This window comes from Ictalurus punctatus, chromosome 12 (genome assembly GCF_001660625.3).
Source record: "Ictalurus punctatus breed USDA103 chromosome 12, Coco_2.0, whole genome shotgun sequence".
NCBI lineage: Eukaryota > Metazoa > Chordata > Actinopteri > Siluriformes > Ictaluridae > Ictalurus > Ictalurus punctatus.
The window spans coordinates 5,242,215-5,258,710 of NC_030427.2; the positions used below are offsets into that span (position 1 = coordinate 5,242,215).

General features: G+C 38.3%; 1 protein-coding gene across 7 annotated transcripts in view; it reads left to right on the forward strand.

Annotated features, from left to right (window-relative positions):
* Nucleotides 1–16,496, forward strand: part of stk11ip (serine/threonine kinase 11 interacting protein) — a 70,043-nt gene that overhangs the window by 33,063 nt on the left and 20,484 nt on the right. For 6 of the 7 annotated variants that reach the window (XR_006983399.2, XR_006983400.1, XM_053683904.1 and 3 more), the window contains exons 16-20: nt 3,239–3,349; nt 4,335–4,530; nt 14,023–14,171; nt 14,534–14,810; nt 15,521–15,621. Coding sequence is in view for 5 of the 7 variants with exons in the window: in XM_053683904.1 (XP_053539879.1) it covers nt 3,239–3,349; nt 4,335–4,530; nt 14,023–14,171; nt 14,534–14,810; nt 15,521–15,621 (834 nt within the window). In the remaining 2 variants the exon portion in view is untranslated. The remainder of the gene's footprint in view (nt 1–3,238; nt 3,350–4,334; nt 4,531–14,022; nt 14,172–14,533; nt 14,811–15,520; nt 15,622–16,496) is intronic. The other variant, XM_053683903.1, reaches the window with a different exon arrangement.

Consider the following 16,496-nt stretch of genomic DNA (forward strand, 5'->3'; position numbering starts at 1 on the left):
TCTCTGAGTCCAATTTTCAGCTTTTCCCAACACCCGGTCATCTATTGGTTAGACGGGAGACCTGAAGAGGCCTACAAACTGTGTTGTCTCACACCGACTGCGAAATTTGGTGGAGGATAAACGATGTGGGGGTGCTTCAGCAAGGCTGGATTCAGGCAGATTTGTCTTTGTGAATGATGCTCTGACAGTGCTCCCCAACTCTGAGGATTGTTTTTTCCTGCAGGACAATGCTCCATACAGCCAGGTCAATCAAGGTGTGAATGGAACACCACCAGATCCATAAGACCATGTCATGAGCAGCCCAGTCTCCAGACCTGAACCCCAGTGAAAACCTGTGATCAATAGGAAGAAGGATAGTCGCAAGCCGTCAAACAAAGCCGAGCTGCTTGAATTTTTGCACCAGGCATGGCATAAAGTTACCTAACAGCATTTTGAAAGACTGATAGAGAGCATGCCAAAACACATGAAAGTTTTGATAGAAAATCAAGGTTATTCCACCAAATATTTATTTGTTTTATTTGCATTATTCGGTGTCTGAAAGCATATTTTTGTTATTTTAACGAGTTGTCATTTTCTGCAAATACATTCTTTATGACATTATTTTTATTTGGAATTTGGGAGAAATATTTATTGAAAAAAACAACAACAAAAAAAAACAGTGTTAATTATATTCAAACACTGATTCTCATTACCATGGCACCTGTCAAGGGGTGGGATATATTAGGCAGCAAGTGAACAATCAGTTTTTGAAGTTAATGTTTTGGAATCGGGAAAAATGGGCAAACGTAAGGATCTGCGTGACTTTAACAAGGGCCAAATTGTGATAGCTAGACAATTGTGTCAGAGCTTCTCCAAAATAGCAGGTCTTGTGGGGTGTTCCCAGTATGCAGTGGTTAGTACCTACCAAAAGTGTTTCAAGGAAGGACAACCAGTGACCGTGGCTCACTGATGCCCATGGGGAGTGAAGGCTTTCCCATCTGGTCTGATCCAACAAATTGCTGAAAAAGTTAATGCTGACTATGATGGAAAGGTGTCGGAACATACTGTGTATTACAGCTTGCTGCATAGCCACAGACCAATCAGAGTGCTCTTGCTGACCCTTGTCCATCGCCAAAAGCACCTACAGTGTGAGCATCAGCATGTGAGCATCAGAACTGGACCATGGAGCAATGGAAGAAGGTGGCCTGGTCTGATGAATCACTTTTTTTTTCTGTTGGTGCATACCTGCAGAAGAGATGTTTAGGCAAGTGGTACGTGTCAAAATAACATCCACAGACCAAGTACACCCCTTATTGGAAAAACGATATTCACTAATGTCAGTGGCCTCTTCCAGCAAGATAAAGTTTGCAATGAACAAACTAAACAAAAGCAATTTAAATAAATCGTTAGAAATTGCATTTTCAGTTGAAATTGGGGAAACCACTTGAAGCATTCATTGTTTTGAACAATTTCAATTGCTTAACAGATGAAAGTCTGTAAATTTTGACAATAAACCTGATTGGCAATGGAGGTTGAATAATTTTGATTGCAACTGTATTAGTGGTAAATCTAAACCTGTATCTATGATCCTGATATCTGTAAAGCTGCTATGTAACATTGTCTATTGTTAAAAATGCTTTATAAATAAAACTGAATTGAATTGAATAGATTGCTAACACTGCCTCTGGTAAGGAAGGGATATTCCCTGGGTTAGCGAATTCCTGTATCCCCAGTACAGGGCACTTGCTTAGCAGAGATTGTACGCAGTGTTGTCTCCCCCTTGCTGATGCACCAAATTGTTTGGCAGAAAATCTTTGGGACCATGAAAATATATTTTTCCCTTGCCTCTCAATATTCCTCCCATTCCCAGATTTTAGCTTAACTCCCATTCCCAGATTTTAACTCACACATGATCATTGGCCTTCGGCTCAAAATGCTCTGGTACTAAGTACACCTGTGAGCAACCTTGTGTTTGGAAAAATTGTTATTACAAACCACCATTTCAAAAACAATTTCACCACTTTGATTTAGATCAGGAAGGCCAGAGGCAATGCACAAGCAACAGAGTTTTCCTTTGTGAGACTCAATCTCTCCTAGAGGCAACCCTTTTGACTATTAGGAAGAACTCCAAATGCGAGACCCTCGGCCTGGGACTGATGAGTATCCTCACCTCCACCCGAGGCCTAACTCCAGTGGGAAAAGCAGAGTAGGAGATATACCACCTCCAGGCAAGAAGTCCTTACTGTGTGTGGATATATGGCCAGCTGGATCTTGCCAAAATTCATTCATTTATTTATTTATTTTTAGCCACATGTATACTAACTCAGGCTCTTTAACTGCCAAAAAAGTGACATTTCACATTTCCAAAGCCAGTTACCATTGCCTGGGTTTAGTCCCCCTGTAGAATGTCCATGTCTGCTACCTAACTAACATTGCACATGATCCCCACCCCTCATCTTGCAGGTGGTGATCATGTGATCATTCAGTGTTGCCATTGTGCACTGAGCCCACCTGAGCTATGTGGTTGGACCTGTCACCAGACACTCGCCTGTGGACACAACCCAAGACTTGTTACCCTAATCCAGGCAGGGTACACTTAGTCTTTTATGTATCTTTCATAGGGGGCATTAGGATGACTGTTTGTCTGGCCCCTCCCCTCAGATCTGTTCACCAAGGGTGACCCTACTGAGATCATCAAGCTCCTGGGGACATAGGCATGAGGTACAGTGAAGTACACGGGCCTCTTCACCATGACAAGATCTCAGTCTTTGAAGGGGTTTTCACCTGTTCTCATCAGGGAAATGTAATTGGCTATACCGAGCATGGCAGCAACCATGACGTTCTTCAATAAAATCAATCTGTTTTGCATTGTAACGTAGTGAGATTTAATTAGAATTGACTTGTATACACAGAATAACTGGCTTAGTCTTTATTCTGTTAAGTTAGAAAACCTGCTGCTCATAGAAGCAACAGCCAACTAACAAACACATCTAAGGGAGTAAAAAATCAATACTGCCAGCCAGGTTAGGCCAGAGCAGAGGCCCAAGGTTATTTTGTGAAGATTGTAATCTTATCACAAAACAATTTTCCATTTGCAGGTCTCTCTTCCAAGATTTCAAAAATATTCCAAGATTTTTTTTTCTCCTATGGTATTATTTCAGTGCTAATAATATGGTATCATCTCCAGGTCAAAATATTATCATAATAACATAAACTTTAACACACTTTCCCTCTTTTTCTCTGACCATGTCTCTCTTAGGGCAAGGAGTGCTCTCACCCAGCTCTAGAATTGCGCTTTAGCTACATTAGTCACGAAAGACAGAAACGACGCTACCTCATGCTGGATGATGATCCTCAAGAAGCCTTGCAGGTTACTTTATTTCATGCTTATCCATCAGTGTACACTATGGAGGACAATCCAAGAGTTTTCAATCAATCAATCACCTTTGACAAATTACCATGCTCTTGGTATATCCAATTTCATTAATGTTCTGCAATATCACTGTAATCCCCATTTGTAAATGAGATTAGATTTACACGTCATGTGTCTGTGGAAACTGAGAACAGGAAATTCTGCATATCAGACCGGTTTAAAAAAATATATAGGATTAAGAATATCCCAACTTGTGAGACATGATCTGGCAACCCAGCTTAATCCTATATGCAGTGGAGTCAGTGCAGTGCGCTTTATATTTACATAACCTATCCAGTCATTTAAGGAAAATGTGAAGATCAAGTAGGCCAAGTCTCTGCAATGATGGAAAATATATACTATGTGGCCAAAAGTTTGTGGACATATGACCACACAAATATGTGGGTCTTCCCCAAACTGTTGCAGCAAAGTTAGAAGCACATAATTGTATAGGATGACTGTGTATGCAATAGCATTACAATTTGCCTTTAGTGGAAGTAAAGGGCCTATCTCAAACATATTGCAGCATTACAATGCTGCTGTGCTCAATGTAAGGTCCATGAGGACGTGGTGTGCCAAGGTTGCAGTTGAATAACTTGAGTGGCCTGCACAGAGCCCTGACCTAAACCCCACTGAACACCTTTGGGATTAACTGGAATGCTGTCTGTGCCCCAGGCCACTTCACCTGATATCACTGTGACCTCTATAATGCTAATGCTCTTGTGGGCAATGCCACAAAGCCACGTTCCAAAATCTAGTGGAAATCTATCCCATAAGATTGGAGGTTATTATAATAGAAAAGGCATTTAAATGGGGAATGCGGTGTTCAAAAATCCCCTAGGTTATCACTCTGCACAAAACTTTAAAAAACAAAAACAAAAGTGGTACATTTTAGTATAGACAAAAGAATCTGGGACTGTTATTGTTATTTTGCTCTTTTCAGGTTTTGCTGGAGTTGCTCTCTAAGGTAGCAGAGGAGAATGAGCAGCAGGCAGAAAATGAAAAAACAGCAGCTGTTCAGCTCCAGTGTCTAAAGTGCCAAGCTGAATTTTTCCAGCCTCCATGTAAAAATCTGATGAGGGCCTCATCTGAACCAGATGACGGATATCAATACAAGGCAGAGAAGACGCACATTGCTGGTAAGAAGAAGTGCAAAATATTGTCTATGAAGTGTTCATACAGTCAGGTCATTAGAGCCAAAACTGGATATCATATCATCTTGATGTTGCTATTAATCTGATATTCATAATCAGTTCTGAAATGTCTTAAAGATTAAAATACAAGATCTTTTGCTTTGACTCACTCAACTGTGTACTTGTTCATTCTCATAGACTGGGGTGTAGGGAGTACACTGTTCTTGCCATGCATTCCAGGGACCATGTTTATCCTTCAAAGCATCAACATTAGTGTATGGTTTTAACCTACATGTTTCTTCAAAAGCAGTGCGAAGATATTGTCCTGAGGTGTCTTATTCTCTTAACAGTTGTGTTGCCAATTCTATTGTTTTTGCTATACATTGAAGACATTTGGGTTTGAGACCAAAAGATGAATATGAGACGATAGATCAGAATTTCCTTGTCAAAAAGATAAAATTGAAGGAATAAATAAAGAGAAGAGTGAAGGAAAATAGTTAAAGAACTAGAATTTATTGCAGTGCAATACAACTATTTGTATAGTATGATTATTTTAATAGACTAAATGACTCTGGCCTAACCACAACCTAAAAACACACTTAAATTGAAGCCACACATTTTTTATGTTCTAATGTAGGTCTGGGGTTGATGACTCTCCCACTTCGAGTTTTATGAGTCATTTTTTTTGACAAGTGAATTTACTGAAAGGCTATCAGGAAAGCCAAGTAACCAAGTTCACAATATGCACACGTTGATTCTTAATCTTATATCTAATATGCTGAAAATGGCTCTGTTAATGTTTCTTGTCTTGTCACGTTGACCATTCCGAATTACATTACATGAATCACGTAAATGATATATTTTCAATTAAAAAGCGAAATTCGAGAAAAGTTGTCTTTAATTTATTTATTCATTTTCATATGGTTCATTTACATGTGATTCATTTACATGAGACCCATTTTCATGTGATTCATATTCAAGTGATACATTTTCATGTATGTCATTTACGTATAATTCATTTACATGTGATTCATTTACATGTGATTCATATTCATGAGATTCATATTCAAGTGATACATTTTCATGTGAGTCATTTACGTATGATTCATTTACATGTGATTCATTTACTAATTTGCTTCTCTTTAAATCCAGTTTTAGACTGTGATATTACAAAGGTCTTTCCAGATTATTACTTGCTACACTGTATAAGATAACCCCAGTAAAATTGCCTGAATTCTATAATATAATTTGTTCACCGTGCTAGGTTTAAATCCTCTAAAAACAGATTCGCAATTAAATAACATTACATCCTTCAAAGCACTGGCATGTTCTGCTTACTCTCACAATCCTCCAAACTCCCACACACCCAAAGTCTCCATAAACAAATGAGACAGCAGTGTATCCTACAAAAACCGAACGTTGTCCACAATGTGAAAACAACTCGGAGAGTAAGCTGAACTAACCAACAAAATTACCAAGTCTGATAAACAGTCTGCACACAATAATAAATATAATGTCCTTACCTTTTAAAGACTTGTAACAAATAATATAACAGTGTAGCACGTAAAGCCGAGGAGATAACACTAATAAAAGTAAATAAACAGAAACTCTAACCCGGTCAGAGCAGTAAAACAGGGAAGCACATTAATACAGAAGTAAATTTTAAGAGGAGTGAGTCCACAAAATCTACGTGGAGTAATGCAACGACAATCTTTTCAATAAGAATCTGAATTCAGTAGAGCTGGAAGGCCGAGTGCAAAAAATAAAAATAAAAGAAGAGCAAAAAAGACTCTGTGTAGGTGATACAGTTCACCCTGATATCAAGAGTTTAACATAGTCTCCTGCTTCCTCCGCTGAAATAAAGTCCTTCTGGACACCGTTATATGTAATGCGAAGCCGAGCTGGGTGAAGTATTCCATAGCGAGCGCCCTCAATATCACGGAGTTGACGCCGAACCTTGTTAAACGCGGCTCGGGACCAGGCTGTCTTGGCTGTGTAATCAGGGAAAACGGAGATGGTCAAATCCCTCACTTTAATCCGCTGGATCTCTCTCGCACGGCGTAAAATGTCAACACAGTCACTGTGATAGTGGAATCTGCACACAATAGCTCGTGGTCGTTAACCAGGCTTGAGCTTCGGCTGAAGGGTCTGGTGGGACCGGTCCAAAACCGGCTCCTTCTCCAGACCAAACGCCTCCTTTAACAAGGCTGCTAAATTCGACAAAAGTTGAGTAGTAGCTTCCCTTGGATATTACTGTCGGTTGTTTAATATCTCAACCGTAAAACAATTGTCAAATATTAAATGTTTTGCTACTTACATCTTACCTCACGTTCTTTGACAGTTAAAACTGAAGCATTGTGCTGGAATTCATGCACAGCCTTTGTGAACAGTAAAGTCTTTGATTTGATTGCTGATCATTTGATATTGACAAGCAGTGTTGGACCACTGAGCCAGCTCAGTGAGAAAGTCTGTTATCTTGGTATTGTACAATATCTTTGTAGCACCAAAGTAGTGTTATTATTGTGCAATTATTTCATGACTTGTATTATATACACCTTAGGAAAAAAATAGTGACCTCAATGGTGGTTATAGCCATGACTTACATCACCAAACTGTTGCATCCTTCTCTTGTAATGCTTTTCCAGGCATATACCATAGCGTGGTTTTTATCTTCTCTCTCTTCAGGAGGTGCCTGCTCATTTGGGGTAAGGTCTGGTGATTTACTTGGTCAGTCTAAAACCCTCAACGTTTTTCCATGATGAAGTCCTTTCTTGTGTTGGCCTTTGTGTGTTTTTGGTCATTGTCTTACTGTATTATGATGTTCAATGTGTGGTTGTTAGTACACTAAGTGTACTGAATAACAGAATGACTTGTTTTTCTCCCATAGACAGCTCTCTGTCATCATGTTGGTTTATCCTTTTTAACAACAAATGCAGTCTTTCCAGGCGAAACCCAGGGGTTAAACCAAGAGTAGACATTCAGAGCTATTCGTTGTTTAATCAATCAATCTAACTGGGCACACCTGGGCAACAAGAAACATCTAAATGTCTACTCTTGGTTTGAGCCCTGGGTTTTGCCTGGGAAGACTAGATTTGTTGTTAAAAAGGCTAAACCAGCATGAACACCAAAGAACCCTCTATGGGAGAAAAGCAAGCGATTTTGAAACTGAGAAAAGAGGTCAAATTAAATCATAGCCATTGCATAAGCATTGACCATAGCTAATTAAACAATATGGAATACCCTGAAAAAGAAAGAAACCACTGGTGTACTAAGAACCAGACATCGAACAGGTCGGCCAAGGAAAACAACAGCAGTTGTGAGAAAAACCATCCATTAGCATTAAGATTTGGAAGGCCAGATTGGAATGGACTCTGCATCATCGCGTCCATGTTTTGTCTCAGCCAGCTCAGTTACATCCGGTGCCACACCAGAAGCCGTTTTCGCTATTGGCAATAACTGTATGAAAATGGCGCAGTAGAGTATGACATATTACACTCACTGTTTTACAAGAGCTTCCCCAGATTACCGTGAATGGCATTAATTGTATTGTGAGGCAGTCAGCTGTTACACCCAACAGTAAGAAGGAGAAGGGCTTCAAATTATATATTTCGAGTCACATTGCAAACTTTGAGGGTGAGTATTCTCATGCTATATCTAACTAGCTAATCTAGCTAAGTCTCCGTTTTTGAAAGTTCATACCTGTCTTTATATTATTTGAATTTATTTATCTAATTAAAATCTTTACTTATATCGTTTTCCTGTTATGCCTAATGTGCTTGTTTATGTAATGTATACAAATGTTGGAATATAAATGTTACTGACAATCAGGTGACAGGAGAGATCAGCGTGAAGGCATCATGTTTCAGGTCAATGAGGAAGTCAGAGAAGCCCCATAGATTGAGGGTAGGAGGACACAAAAAACAGCTGAAATCTGAATGAAGTGCATGTTTTATACAGAAAAGTCCCTCTTCTGCCATACCCTGGTGCGGTTCTGGTCTTGGTTCTGCAATCTGAGTCCACTGGAATTAGATGGGTACAGCCCCCTTCCTCAGCAAGCGACTCCCTTTAGGAGTCAATGGCTCGATCAGATCATCACTAATGAAGTGACGACTGCAGACCCTTGTATGATATGTGATGTTAGATCTCTAATGTTGAATGAATGTTGTGTATGCACTTTCTGCGTGTTTGTTCGTCCTCAGGAAAACTGGAAACTCAGTATAGAGTTGAACTTTGAGAAGGTCTCACATAACGGGACACAACTATGTTTGGTTGTCTACTGTCTTCCCGCCGTTGATACTTTAACTCTCTGGAAGCCATTACTATAATATTTTTTTTATATATATATATATATATATATATATATATATATATATATATATATATACACGCACACACAGTGAGGGAAAGAAGTATTTGATCCCCTGCTGATTTTGTAAGTTTGCCCACTGACAAAGAAATGATGAGTCTATAATTTTAATGGTAGGTTTATTTGAACAGTGAGAGACAGAATAACAACAAGAAAATCCAGAAAAACGCATGTCAAAAATGTTATAAATAAGTCTTTGACCCCCTCTCAATCAGAAAGATTTCTGGCTCCCAGGTGTCTTTTATACAGGTAACGAGCTGAGATTAGGAGCACACTCTTAAAGGGAGTGCTCCTAATCTCAGCTCGTTACCTGTATATAAGACACCTGTCCACAGAAGCAATCAGTCAATCAGATTCCAAACTCTCCACCATGGCCAAGACCAAAGAGCTCTCCAAGGATGTCAGGGACAAGATTGTAGACCTACACAAGTCTGGAATGGGCTACAAGACCATTGCCAAGCAGCTTGGTGAGAAGGTGACAACAGTTGGTGCGATTATTCGCAAATGCAAGAAACACAAAAGAACTGTCAATCTCCCTCGGCCTGGGGCTCCATGCAAGATCTCACCTCGTGGAGTTGCAATGATCATGAGAACAGTGAGGAATCAGCCCAGAACTACACGGGAGGATCTTGTCAATGATCTCAAGACAGCTGGGACCATAGTCACCAAGAAAACAATTGGTAACAGACTACGCCGTGAAGGACTGAAATCCTGCAGCGCCCACAAGGTCCCCCTGCTCAAGAAAGCACATATACATGCCCGTCTGAAGTTTGCCAATTAACATCTGAATGATTCAGAGGACAACTGGGTGAAAGTGTTGTGGTCAGATGAGACCAAAATGGAGCTCTTTGACTCCATTTCCATCAGCCAGGGCATTGAAAATGGGTCGTGGATGGGTATTCCAGCATGACAATGACCCAAAACACACGGCCAAGGCAACAAAGGAGTGGCTCAAGAAGAAGCACATTAAGGTCCTGGAGTGGCCTAGCCAGTCTCCAGACCTTAATCCCATAGAAAATCTGTGGAGGGAGCTGAAGGTTCGAGTTGCCAAACGTCAGCCTCGAAACCTTAATGACTTGGAGAAGATCTGCAAAGAGGAGTGGGACAAAATCCCTCCTGAGATGTGTGCAAACCTGGTGGCCAACTACAAGAAACGTCTGACCTCTGTGATTGCCAACAAGGGTTTTGCCAACAAGTACTAAGTCATGTTTTGCAGAGGGGTCAAATACTTATTTCCCTCATTAAAATGCAAATCAATTTATAACATTTTTGACATGCATTTTTCAGGATTTTTTTGTTGTTATTCTGTCTCTCACTGTTCAAATAGAGCTACCATTAAAATTATAGACTGATCATTTCTTTGTCAGTGGGCAAACGTACAAAATCAGCAGGGGATCAAATACTTTTTTCCCTCACTGTGTGTGTATGTATATGTATATGTGTGTGTGTGTGTGTGTGTGTGTGTGTGTGTGTGTGTGTGTATATATATATATATATATATATATATATATATATATATATATATATATATATATATATATATATATATATATATATAATATACTGTAATAGTTTAATCATTGTAAAATGAATCGTATGGAGGAGTTTTGCCGCTAACACACTTCGCTATAGGTACGTGCTATGCAGTTATAGAAAGTCACTGGGTGAGATTCTACCGGGAATACATAAGCAGCGTTCGTGCATAGAGTCTATTCGCAAAGAAATACAGAGTTGAGCCACAAAAGTTTTGGAACAGAGTTTTGTGGCTTGATGTTACCAAGATTAACCTCTACCAAAGTGATGCAAAGGACAAAGTGTAGAGAAAAAAAGGATCTGTTCATGATATAAAACCTACAAGCTTATTGGTCAAGCATGGTGGAGGAGCTTCTGGCACAACCATGAGCATGCATTTTACCTTCTGAAGAGGAGACGGAAGAGAGAAACCCCTCAAAACAAAACTGAAAGAAGTTGCGGTACATGCCTGGAAAAAAAGCAAAGTTTTGGTGATGCAAGTGGGTTGCTGGCTTGATCCAGTTTTTGTACTTTAATAGTAAATTTAGTAAAAATTAACAAGTGATTTTTTATATATATATATATATATATATATATATATATATATATATATATATATATATATATATATATATATATATATATATATATACAGTGAGGGGAAAAAAGTATTTGATCCCCTGCTGATTTTGTATGTTTGCCCACAGACAAAGAAATGATCAGTCTATAATTTTAATGGTAGTTGTATTTGAACAGTGAGAGACAGAATAACAACAAAAAAATCCAGAAAAACGCATGTCAAAAATGTTATAAATTAATTTGCATTTTAATGAGGGAAAAAAGTATTTGACCCCCTCTCAATCAGAAAGATTTCTGGCTCCCAGGTGTCTTTTATACAGGTAACGAGCTGAGATTAGGAGCACACTGTTAAAGGGAGTGCTCCTAATATCAGTTTGTTACCTGTATAAAAGACACCTGTCCACAGAAGCAATCAATCAATCAGATTCCAAACTCTCCACCATGGCCAAGACCAAAGAGCTCTCCAAGGATGTCAGGGACAAGATTGTAGACCTACACAAGTCTGGAATGGGCTACAAGACCATTGCCAAGCAGCTTGGTGAGAAGGGGACAACAGTTGGTGCGATTATTCGCAAATGGAAGAAGCACAAAAGAACTGTCAATCTCCCTCGGCCTGGTGCTCCATGCAAGATCTCACCTCGTGGAGTTGCATTGATCATGAGAACAGTGAGGAATCAGCCCAGAACTACACGGGAGGATCTTGTGAATGATCTCAAGGCAGCTGGGACCATAGTCACCAAGAAAACAATTGGTAACACACTACGCCGTGAAGGACTGAAATCCTGCAGCGCGCGCAAGGTCCGCTGCTCAAGAAAGCACATATACATGCCCGTCTGAAGTTTGCCAATGAACATCTGAATGATTCAGAGGACAACTGGGTGAAAGTGTTGAGGTCAGATGAGACCAAAATGGAGCTCTTTGGCATCAACTCAACTCGCCGTGTTTGGAGGAGGAGGAATGCTGCCTATGACCCCTGGAACACCATCCCCACCGTCAAACATGGAGGTGGAAACATTATGCTTTGGGGTTTTTTTTCTGCTAAGGGGACAGGACAACTTCACCGCATCAAAGGGACGATGGACGGGGTTATGTACCGTCAAATCTTGGGTGAAAACCTCCTTCCCTCAGACAGGGCATTGAAAATGGGCCGTGGATGGATATTCCAGCATGACAATGACCCAAAACACACGGCCAAGGCAACAAAGGAGTGGCTCAAGAAGAAGCACATTAAGGTCCTGGAGTGACCTAGGCAGTCTCCAGACCTAAATCCCATAGAAAATCTGTGGAGAGAGCTGAAGGTTCGAGTTGCCAAACGTCAGCCTCGAAACCTTAATGATTTGGAGAAGATCTGCAAAGAGGAGTGGGACAAAATCCCTCCTGAGATGTGTGCAAACCTGGTGGCCAACTACAAGAAACGTCTGACCTCTGTGATTGCCAACGAGGGTTTTTAAACCAAGTACTAAGTCATGTTTTGCAGAGGGGTCAAATACATATTTCCCTCATTAAAATGCAAATCAATTTATAACATTTTTGACGTGCGTTTTTCTGGATTTTTTTGTTGTTATTCTGTCTCTCACTGTTCAAATAAATCTACCATTAAAATTATAGACTGATCATTTCTTTGTCAGTGGGCAAACGTACAAAATCAGCAGGGGATCAAATACTTTTTCCCCCCACTGTGTATATGTGTATGTATATGTATATGTATGTGTGTGTGTGTATATATATATATATATGTGTATATATATATATATGTATATATATATATATATATATATATATGTATGTATGTATGTATATATATGTATGTGTGTATATATATATATATATATATATATATATATATATATGTATGTGTATATATATATATATATATATATATATATATATATATATATACACACACACACATACATATACATATATATATATATATATATATATATATATATATATATATATATATATATATATATATATATGTGTGTGTGTATATATATGTGTATATATATATGTATATATATATGTATATGTATGTATGTATGTATGTATGTATAAATTAGCTGCATTATTAATGTTTATTTGGTTTCCAACTGTTGCTTTTGGCCAAACACACCTTTTCCTTCATGGGAGCAGAGATGACCCAGACTGTTTGTTTTCAGAGCTTTAGAGAACAAGTGGCAACAGTACATGCTCCTTTAGAGTGTGAATGTGACATGAAGCATGAATCACAACCATAAGTTCTTTGTGTCTTGGAATGCAGAATAGAACAGCAATCAAAGCCGGACATTTAACACACACAGATAATGCTTATTATAACACAATACTATTCTATCAAATTCCATTTTACTGGTGCTGTTGAAGGTGTTGTGTTTTTTTTTTTATAACAGCAGTTATGGCAGTAGAACTGCTCTAAATTAAATGAGCTCATTCTAATATATTAACATTTCTATAGTGACCGCTCATTCGCAGAGACTTGTATAACAGTTAATCTACATAAGATAACGCTAACAATAAGCAAATTTTAAAAGTATTATTTCCCAAAGAACAATATACATTATAACAAAAGAGTCCTGTGTCAGTGCTTGTAACACTTAGTAGGTTTTCTGCCGTGTGAGAGGTTTTTTTTTTTTGTTAACTTCGAGAGACAACAATTGTTTATAGCTGCTCTAGCATGAGTGAGAACAGGAACTTGTCTTGCAGATATTCCACAGCATTAACTGGAACACTAAATGGATAAAAGGATGATTTGTCATTCATTAATAAATAAATACAGTGTAATTGTTGTTGAATTGCTCTGGTATAAATTGAATAAAACACTTAAGAATATGTTGCTATAGAAAAATAATCCACTTTGTTTTGTGCATCACACCACCCTGGGGTGAATAATTTTCATATAGTGTTTTAGTTTTTCAATGGTCTGTTGTTCACAGTGGGAGAACTGAGAAAGATGTTAATCAAACCTGGGAAATCAGCAAACAAGAAAGTTTTGAGATTTAAGGAAAAGCTTTCTAACAAATAACATGCTGTGGTATTTTCAGATGATGCTGTGTTTTGCCCAGAATGCAACAGTGATCATGTGATCCAGCTAGCTGGCCAAACAGCTCCTTCCACAAGTACGCCAGTCCCCTGTAGTTTTGGTCAGAATGGTGACAGATGCTTCAAATTTGATTATATTGACACTCAGAAGGTATATGTTGCCAGTGTAACAAATTTCATAAATCCATTGATTCATTATTCCTTCATTTCATTTACTGCATTTATTATTTGTAGAATACATTATTTCTCATCCTCTTACTCTGTTCATTGTTTAGTATTGGATGTTCCTTTAATCCAGGTCATCTCTTTTCATTTATTTATTTGTGTAGTTGTAAATATATATAATCCTTAACTCAATTATAAACAGTCAAAAAATATTTATAGTGGTATGCCCAGAACTTCTTCATGCAATTATACATTCCAAATAATGTCCAAATAAAAATCAAGGTCATGTGACAGGGTGCTTCATAACCACACTTATAACCTCTTATAACTTATATCCTCCATTTTCAGCCCTTGATCCAGTGTGAATCTCATCACAGTCCCATCCATGTAAGAAAGTCCTCTACACTGCATGAAGGGACAACAGATACCTTCCTCACTGCCCGGTGCGACCTGTTTAACAGTGTATCCAGTCAGATTGAGGACCCCAACCATCTGATTAGCTTACACTCATCTGACAGCCAAGTGCTCAGTGACAAGGAAGAGGATGGGCTTGCTCAAAGCTGTAGTGGCTCTCAGTGGATTGTGAACGACCAATTGCCTCAACACACACAAGGATATGGTCATGGTGGGTGTAGAGTAAAGAGATATTTGGGGTAGTTAGAACAGAGACTAACTAAGTATTCCCCCAAAATGAAAATGCTACCCTCATTTTTTTTTTTTTTTTTAAACTACATTGATTTATCTCTGGTTAACACTCACTATTTAAGTTAGAATGCTGGGGCAATCAAGAGGCCAAAAAAAAAAAAGGTGATGAGCAGTCGCAATTGCAGATCGTCTGGCTGCCATTCCGCGGTGTCTTAGCATTACCATGAAACTGAATTACTTCTGCATTACATGAAGTCAGTCATAGAGAGCAGTTAGGCTTCATTTCCATCTATTAAACAATGTACTTTTAAAAGATGCTTGTTTAAGTTTTGCAGGCAGATGGTTGGTAAAAATGTGCAGCTATTGTTTAGGGGAGTGGAAATTGCACACCATCTTTGAAATTGCTGTCCCTTCTTGGGTACTGTGTAAACAGCTAAAATTATTAGGAAAGAGTGCGTTTTAACAGTGCACCAAAACAAACACTCTTGTGATATTTGGTTCGGCGTTCAATGTACAAGGTGTAGTCTATATTCTTTGTACCGTTAAGTAGATGCCATTAAAATAATTTATGTGCAATATATTTGTTAAATATTTGTAGTGGTGGAATATGTATTCATATATGTAGTAGTTTGACATTTAATGAAGCCCATTCTTTTTCAAGCAGATTTTGGTGTGTTTCTTCTCACTTAGATATGCTTTCTGAAGATTTTGAAACTGTCGACCACCGGTTGAAGCTCTTCCTGGATGTGGAAGTTTTTGAGGGAGAAGAAGAGACTATTTGCTTCCTGAAAGTGAGAGGGTTTTTTTTTTTTTTTTTTTTTTTTTTTTTTTGACTTTTACATATGCACACATTTTCCTCCTTTTGTATCACTGACAGTATTGCATCTCATATGCATATAATTGGCTTTAAAACAGTAATTTTTTTTTATCCAGTTATTACTATAGAAATTATGTATTAAAATTAGTGTATTCAGCACACATCAGTACTTGCTGATCAAAATCGAGCATTCAACAGCAATGTAAATCTTTATATATTGCATGGAATATTGGTGTGAGGAGAATTTGTTGAGCTCTGAGGTTAAGTGGTTTGAAATTTTTTATTTTTTTTTTACTTTTTCCTGCTTATATAGGCATAAAATATTTTTCTTAGCCAGCTGGTTATAACCAGACATCCAGTACAATAATTCAGCCAATAATAAACTCTATACTAGGAAAGTGAGCTTTTACAGTTGGGGAAATAAGTATTGAACGCATCAACATCTTTTTTCAGTAAATATATTTCCAATGAGGCTATTCACATGAAATTTTCACCAGACTTTGGTATTAACTCATAAAAGCCACACACATAAAGAATCCAAACATTAAAGTTCATAAATAAAGCTATGTGTAATAAAGCAGAATGACACAGGAAAAAAGTATTGAACTGAAATGTATTTAATACTTAGTGGAGAAGCCTTTGTTTGTAATGACCACTTCAAGGCCCTTCCTGTATGAAGACGTTAATCGGCCGCAGTATTTCAGGTGTGATTTTGGCCCAGTCTTCTAAACATATTGTCTTTAAATCTTGTTCAATGGGACTCGAGTCAGGTGATTGACTGGGCCATTCTAACACCTTGATTTTTTTTCTCTGAAGCCAATTGAGAGTTTCCTTTGCTGTATGATTTGG